This window comes from Raphanus sativus, chromosome 6 (assembly GCF_000801105.2).
Source record: "Raphanus sativus cultivar WK10039 chromosome 6, ASM80110v3, whole genome shotgun sequence".
Lineage (NCBI taxonomy): Eukaryota > Viridiplantae > Streptophyta > Magnoliopsida > Brassicales > Brassicaceae > Raphanus > Raphanus sativus.
In genome coordinates, this window is record NC_079516.1 from 35,980,832 (window position 1) to 35,989,070 (window position 8,239).

At 36.1% G+C, this 8,239-nt stretch overlaps 1 protein-coding gene across 2 annotated transcripts; it reads left to right on the forward strand.

Annotated features, from left to right (window-relative positions):
- Positions 1–5,094: 5,094 nt before the first annotated feature.
- Positions 5,095–8,239, forward strand: LOC108807168 (chaperonin 60 subunit beta 4, chloroplastic). Of its 2 annotated transcripts, none has more exons than XM_018579426.2 (13): positions 5,095–5,319; positions 5,402–5,527; positions 5,610–5,747; positions 5,817–5,912; positions 5,989–6,231; positions 6,329–6,563; positions 6,659–6,828; positions 6,927–7,004; positions 7,076–7,147; positions 7,225–7,329; positions 7,408–7,500; positions 7,576–7,668; positions 7,762–8,239. In XM_018579426.2, the coding sequence occupies exons 1-13, from the start codon at positions 5,155–5,157 to the stop codon at positions 7,975–7,977; spliced, it is 1,830 nt and encodes a 609-aa protein (XP_018434928.1). In that variant the 5' UTR covers positions 5,095–5,154; the 3' UTR covers positions 7,978–8,239. The 2 variants fall into 2 exon arrangements, with proteins under 2 accessions (XP_018434928.1, XP_018434929.1); XM_018579427.2 differs by having other exon boundaries at positions 5,150–5,319; positions 5,392–5,527.

An 8,239-nucleotide genomic window follows, 5' to 3' on the forward strand; every position in this document is an offset into this window, starting at 1 on the left:
TACAGTTATTGAATAACTAAATTTCTTGCACTGGTGTAAATATATCTATTAATTTTACCAATCTCAAAGTTTTACAATCAGTTTTATGCTTAATTTGGTATTTTAACAATTTTGATGATATGATATTAAGCAAAGCTGAAAGAATTATATCCAAGTAACTGAATAAAACTAAATAAAAAATCAAAAACATTGACGAGATCAGTTCAAATTAGTATGCAAATGTTGCAATGATTAATAAATTATATGTATTCTTTGAGTGAATGAAAATGAAATATAGACTGTCTTTCTCCATGGCTCTAAGCTCTATCTCAAGTCGCGGAAATATTGAAAGCTAAAGCTACCTTAGCTACCGTGTACGGCGTACCCTATAGTACAATATGCATTTGATATGGATCAACTTTACGTTATAACGGCCCATATGAAGATGTTGATTTTATCTATGCGCACATGCAGGGATAGGATTCAAAGCACACAAAAATCTTATGGTTGTAGAATGCATTCACTTGTTGGATCATATATTTACAAAGATCAGAGTATTTACATGGTTAGCTGTTCAAGATAGGTTGGCTACTGGTGACAAACTTCAAAAATAGAATCCTCGGGCTTCTAGCACCTGGAATCTCAGTAATACTCAGCTAGAATCACGGAATCACATCATCTTCTAATGCTGCTACTCGGATGAAGTGTATGTGTGGAAAGGGCTAACCCATCGTCTAGTTCCTCTCTACACAAACCAATGGAGTGTATTCTTCAGCAACTCATCTGCTCCTCCTCAGCTATGCTTTCCAAGCTACTCTGTGCTCTCTCTCTGGAGATAATTCAACTCTCAGAACCATGAGGTTTCCCTTTCACCCGCAAGGCTGCTCAAACTAGTGGAATCGTATATATTGGCTTCAACGAATGCGCAATCACGCCTATGATGATGCGATGCAGATTTGGTTTGCTACAAGATGAGATCTTTAGCAACTATAACGTGATTGTTCTTTTACAATACAAACTCTAAGCATGAAGTTACATACTCTTGTACAAATGTTTTTTTTGGTTGAATAAATTTAATATTCTTTCAAAAAAATCAGAGTAATCGACAAATTAAACACACCAGCACGTTAAACTAAATTTGAAAGAAAAAAAAACATGTCTATAATAAATCAACTATGATTAAGTTGATTTAAACCTTAGACAAGTAAAATAAAACTATTTTACAGTGTGGGGTTTGTCAGTGTCAAAGGGGGAGCTTTAGGAAAAATATTGAATTATCGTGAGAGAGAAGAACTACCCCTTAGAATACCCTTTCTCAAAAAAAAGAAGAACTACCCTTAATATAGAGGTAAAGGAAGAAAAGAGACCAACCTAAACTTGATGCTTCTGATATCATGTATCGATATTGTTTTCAGTTCATGGATCAATTTGGAGATATTAGATCCTTTAAACAACGGTTATCTACTATGGAGCGTTGGAGTCTTAAGATTATTTGATTGAAGTATAACTAGCTTGGTGGAAAGGATTTCTACTTGGCTTGTCACCTAAGAAAATCATAGTTTGTTTAATACTACATGAGCATGGTGCTATATCAATTTTCTTTTGTGAATTTTTTTGTGCATTCCATGTTAAGCATTCAGTTTTGATATACAGCTTTAGCTTTTGGAAAACAATTTGTTTGTGAATATATTTGAGTTTTATATCTTGACTCCCTTTCGTAAGAAAAAGAATGATGTTTAGGATTTTAAAAAGGAAATGATCACATTAAATTTGAACTAAAATGAGACCGCAGGTTTTGATCAAAAGGAAATGAGACAAAAGTAAACAATGGATAAACCAAAAGCTCAAAAGTCTTCAAAACTGACGTGTATTTTGGTTCCCACTTGTCAAATTCTGGACGAACACAGTAGTAAGATATAAGATGCATCATATTGTGGCTCTAGAGAAAGATTCTAAGTAAAAAAAAACACAAATTAATTGAAACACATAAAGAATACTTTGTCAATAATTATGTTAAGCTAGATGGGCTTCACGCTTAAAACCAATTGGTGATAAGAAGAGTGGCCCATCCACCTTATATATTACTAAGGATCCCTTCCAACTACCGATGTGGGACAACTTATGTGTCTAATACGCCCCTTCGAGATGATGGCTCTTTGAGCGTCAATTTCGGAATGCTCGGGTAAGGATCGATGGGCCAACTTTGGGCCAGATCGATGTGGATCGGGTTGGACTGCGTGGATCAGGCTCTGATACCATGTTAATGCTGACTGGCCAGTGAGACAGATTGATGTTAACACAGCCTTCCTACAGGGTCGTTTAGAAGATGAAGTGTTCATGGCTCAGCCACCCGGTTTTACAGATCCCAACCATCCTAACCATGTTTGTCGTCTCCGCAAAGCTATCTACGGACTCAAACAAGCCCCAAAGGCCTGGTACTCTGAACTGAAAAACTTCCTTGTGCACTCTGGTTTCAAGAATTCTCTCTCCGACACATCTCTTTTTATCTTGAAACACAATGGGAAGTTCGTTTATGTGCTCGTGTACGTTGATGATATCTTGGTCACTGGTAGTGATAACAATCTTGTCCAACAAGTCATTGCGGCACTCTCAAATAGATTCTCAATCAAAGACATGGGGAACCTGAGCTACTTTCTTGGCATTGAAACGATTCGGACTCCACAGGGTCTCCATCTTCGCCAACAGAAATATATCACTGATCTTCTCGTTAAAGCAAACATGCTTCACGCGAAGCCTTTAGCTACTCCGCTTCCAACACATCCCAAGCTCAGTTTAAACTCTGGCTCTCCGCTGCCTGATCCTCGTGAATACCGACAACTTGTTGGCAGCCTCCAATACTTAGCTCTCACTCATCCAGACATTTCCTATGCAGTGAACAGGCTGTCGCAGTTCATGCATCGCCCAACCACAGATCATTTTCAAGCTTTGAAGAGGGTACTTCGATATCTATCTGGCACTCTCAAACATGGAATCCTCTTGCGCAAGCAGTCTACGCCGGCTCTTCATGCTTACTCCGATGCAGATTGGGCTGGTGACTCTGATGATTATGTTTCTACAAATGCGTACATCATCTATCTAGGCTCTAATCCGATCTCCTGGACTTCTAAAAAGCAGAAAGGAGTTGCGAGGTCTTCTACTGAGGCCGAATATCGTGCTGTTGCTAATACCGCCTCAGAGCTACGGTGGGTCTGTTCACTTCTTCACGAGCTTGGAGTTCAGGTACCCACGATCCCAACAGTTTACTGTGATAATATTGGTGCTACCTACTTGTGTGCGAACCCGGTGTTCCACTCTCGGATGAAACACATTGCCATCGATTATCACTTTGTTCGTGGTCAGATTCATGCACGAGTTCTTCGGGTTGCTCACGTCTCAACGAAAGACCAGCTTGCGGATGCTTTGACGAAACCTCTCTCTCGTGCACCATTTCAACTCTTAAGAAGCAAGATTGGTGTTACACAAGTATCACCATCTTGAGGGGGCATGTTAAGAAAATATGATATAGTAGAGGCGCTTACTTGTAATTAGTTAATTGTACTGTATGCCCTACCGTATCTGTGTATATATACTTGTTGTATACCTAATAATAAAGTATTCAACGTTCTATCTTTAAATTATTCCTTTCGTAACCAATCTCTCCCGATCCATTTCAGACACTACAAACCTCGTGATTTACAAGCATAACAGCAGCCAGAAAATAGAAGAAAACATTGACAATAATTGTGTTGAAACAATACTCTTTATTCCAATGATTTGTTATCCTCAAAATATGACATGCATTAACCAATTCAATAAATAGAGTTGTATTATATTATATTTTTGACATATGTTATCATCTTAAAAATTTATTGACATACGTCGCAATCATGTTAATTAACAATTTTGAAGAACCAAACATTATATAATAAGATATGTAATAATAGTTATACTTTTCTAAAATCCTAAAAATAATTTTAAAAGACTATTTTTGTAATGAAAATTTTCCTTTTTTAATTTTTTTTTAAATCATAAACAAAATAGAATTATAATAAAATTTTGACACATGTTGTCATCTTAGAAATTTTTTTAACACATGATTCATAATCATGTTAATATCAATTTTGAAAAATCAAACTTTATTATATTTTAAGAAGTAACTAGGTGTCTTCCTGCACCATGTGCAGTAAGAAATTTTTCAAAATTTAATTTATATTTAAAAATTAAATTTTATTAAATATTATAGATTTATTATTTTTAACCAATATTTAAATATAGATTTGATTTAGTTAAATATTAAATTAAGATAAAATTATTTTTTATTTAAAAATATATTGAAGAATATATATATGTATATATTTAAATTATAATCTTAGATAGTATTTTCTATCTATTTATATTGTTTCAATATATTAAATCAATTTGTATAAAATTAACAAAATGATATACAATTGTGTAATTATAAAAAAATTAAACTAAACAATATTTATAAAAAATTTAGATATATATGAAACTAATGATTTTACGATTAAAAATATATATTTTTTAAGTTGTAGCAATTTTTGAAAGTTTAAATAATACAAATTATATTATTATAGAAAATAAAATAAAATAATATTTCGAATTTTTTAATGTTGTATATGAATATATTTATTTTATAGATGATGTATAAGATATTACCATATTTAAATGTACAAATACGTGAGACTTTTTATCATCATCATGAGTCATCGCCATATACGTGAGACAGTATTATGTAATCGACGTAATACGTTTTGTACAAGACTCGTATATATATAACTTTTTTTTGACGGCAACTCGTATACATATATATATCTCCTAGATATAATGTTAGGGTTTTAAGTATTCATAAGCCATGTTATCTTATTCACAAGCCATGTCATCTATTTAAGTCGCCATATCATATATTTTTTTGTGAGAGTCTTTGACACATAAGGAAAATTTAAAAAATCACTTCTCAAATATAGTTTAGGAGATGTATACAAATATAAGGCGCACTGTGTATTCGGCTCAGCCCAACAATATTCGTAAAAGAACTTGGCCCAACGATAAGTATAGGGAAAGAAGATATAATGAAATCTTTTTCCCACCTTATATCTTTCTTCCTCACAGAAGCTGATAGCTTCTTCTTCTTGTAGTAGTCATTTGCTTGCAGCAATGACTTCCTCACTCTCTGCACTACCTCTCGCTCATCTAAACTTTCTCAAAAAGTCTTCCTTCTCAAACTCTTTTTCCTCTTCTTCGCATTTCGTTCTAAGAGCAAGAGCCGCTGCAAAAGAGGTTCACTTTAACCGTGATGGCTCTGTCACCAAGAAGCTTCAGGTTTTGTTTCCTTTTTTTGTGAGTGCTTCATCGAGAACTTTGTTTTTTCTTATGTGGAAAATGGTGGTGAAGTTTGGTGCAGGCAGGTGCAGATATGGTAGCCAAGCTACTCGGCGTGACATTGGGTCCAAAGGGACGAAATGTGGTGTTACAGAACAAGTACGGACCTCCCAAGATCGTCAATGACGGTGAAACTGTTCTCAAAGAGGTAAATTACTCATTTTCATTTTGCATTCTATCTTTTTTTCTTATAGCCACACACACACACAAGCTTCTGATGCTTGGTGTAGATTGAGTTGGAGGATCCTTTGGAGAATGTTGGAGTGAAACTTGTGAGGCAAGCAGGTGCTAAGACTAATGACCTTGCGGGTGATGGTTCCACTACATCTATAGTGCTTGCTCATGGCCTTATTACTGAAGGTATTAAGGTACATAACCCCACCCTATGACCAAACTGGACTAATCCTGCTTCTAAAACCAACATGCCTTCTCTTCAGGTGGTTTCTGCTGGGATAAATCCAATTCAAGTTGCTCGTGGTATTGACAAAACCGCAAAAGCTCTTGTTTTAGAGCTCAAGTCAATGTCCAGAGAGGTGAAATTAAGATCCATGCTTTTAACCCCCACCCTTGAGAGTAGTCATTGATAGAGAGACCTCCTGTGTTTTGCAGATTGAGGATCATGAGCTTGCTGATGTTGCAGCGGTAAGTGCAGGGAATGACTACGAAGTTGGAAACATGATTGCCGATGCTTTTCAACAAGTAGGAAGGAGTGGTGTAGTAACAATAGAGAAAGGCAAATACCTAGTGAACAATCTTGAGGTTGTGGAAGGAATGCAGTTTAACCGTGGTTACTTATCCCCTTACTTTGTCACTGATCGAAGGAAGAGAGAAGTTGAGTTCCATGATTGCAAGGTCAGCACCAAGACCTCACAGACTTTGTTTTTTTTTCCATTTGTCTAGTAATTGCAGTGGCTAAGAGTATATTTGTTTTTTTTTTTTGTATTTGTAGCTGCTTTTGGTTGATAAGAAAATAACAAATCCAAAAGATATGTTCAAGATATTGGATTCTGCTGTTAAAGAGGACTATCCGGTTCTTATAGTTGCAGAAGAGATTGAGCAAGACGCTCTTGCTCCTGTTATAAGGAACAAACTTAAAGGTAACTTGAAGGCGGCAGCCATTAAAGCTCCATCCTTTGGAGAGCGCAAGAGCCATTGCTTGGATGATCTTGCTATCTTAACTGGAGGTAGTCCGTCTATATATATATGTAACACTTTTGAGTATAGTTTCTTCCCACTTTCTTAGTACTGAAACAACACTGGGGTTGTTCTCTCTGTGTAGCTATAGTAATCAGAGATGAGATGGGGCTGAGCTTAGAGAAGGCTGGAAAAGAGGTCTTAGGGACAGCAAAAAGGGTTCTTGTAACTAAGGATTCAACACTGATTGTTACTAATGGGGACACTCAGAGAGCAGTTGAGGAAAGGGTTTCTCAGATTAAAAAACTTGTCCAGGTCCCTTCTATTATCAATAGTTTTCTCGTTTCATAAACTAAGTGACATCATATTTTTGAGGCTCATGTGTTTTCATTTGATCATAATGTGTGACTCAGAACACCGAGGAGAACTTTCAGAAGAAGATCCTCAATGAAAGGATAGCCAGATTATCTGGTGGAATTGCATTAATCCAGGTGACTTTGTAAAACCATTTGATTCCCTTCCTAGAACAATCTGATTGTAAACTAACCACAAAAGGCCTTAGGTAGGTGCACAGACGCAAGTTGAGTTGAAGGATAAACAGCTAAAGGTTGAAGATGCCCTGAATGCAACTAAGGTAACTCAAGAGTCAAAAAAAACATGTGGTTCAGAAATTGTCAGTCCAAAGAAACCTGATATCTCTCAGAATTTTAGTCAGCAATTGAAGAAGGGATTGTAGTTGGTGGTGGTTGTGCACTCTTGAGACTGACTGCTAAAGTAGACAGCATCAAGGACACCCTAGACAACACAGAACAGAAGGTACTCAGTTTTTTAAGGCTGTGGAAGTGGAACTTACACTTCTTAAAGAATCCTTAAATCATTTTCTTGAAATGCAAGATTGGAGCTGAAATATTCAAGAAAGCATTGAGCTACCCTATAAGACTTATAGCCAAAAACGCAGGCACAAATGGGAACATTGTCATAGAAAAGGTATTTTAATAAATGTCATCTCTCTAGGTAGAACCTAGACCTAACTTGTAATTGAACTTGCTCTGAAATCTACAGGTCTTATCGAACCAAAACATGATGTACGGTTACAATGCTGCAAAGAATCAATACGAAGATCTGATGTTGGCTGGTATCATCGATCCTACAAAGGTAAAACACACAGGACTTAATTAAATTCACTTTGATGATGATATCAGTCTGTTACAGCTTCTCATTTGAACCCTTTTTGTCATGTATACACAGGTTGTGAGATGTTGCTTGGAACATGCTGCATCAGTGGCTAAAACGTTTCTGACATCAGATGCTGTTGTAGTTGAGATCAAAGAAAACAAACCGAGGCCAATCATTAACCCACCGATGCCTACTTCTCCAGCTGCATCCTCCATGTTCCCTGACAGAAAAATGCCTAGATTTCCTCAAATTATGCCTAGAACTCGAAGCCACTTTCCAAGGAAGTAGGACACCGTCTACTTTAAAAATAACTAGATGAACACGAGAAAGTCGCATACTAATGTAATATCGAAACTTTTACTACACGTGTAAAGATGTATTACACTAGGGTTTCTGAAACTGAGCTAAATGTCTGTCATAAGCTCTGTTAATCTTTTAAACGTGTTAAAGAAGCGACATGCTTTTCTTCTTCTCTTCTTACAAGCTTATGTAAGTTTATCAGTACCAAACACTGAGATCTTTGTCGTAAACGGAGAACTTTTTAAGAGAA

Coding starts and splice junctions, on each gene's coding strand:
- LOC108807168 (XM_018579426.2), top strand. CDS start 5,155: ATGACTTCCTCACTCTCTGCACTACCTCTCGCTCATCTAAACTTTCTC. Junction 5,913..5,988: donor TCAAGTCAATGTCCAGAGAG/GTGAAATTAAGA, acceptor TGTGTTTTGCAG/ATTGAGGATCATGAGCTTGC. Junction 7,501..7,575: donor GGAACATTGTCATAGAAAAG/GTATTTTAATAA, acceptor TGAAATCTACAG/GTCTTATCGAACCAAAACAT.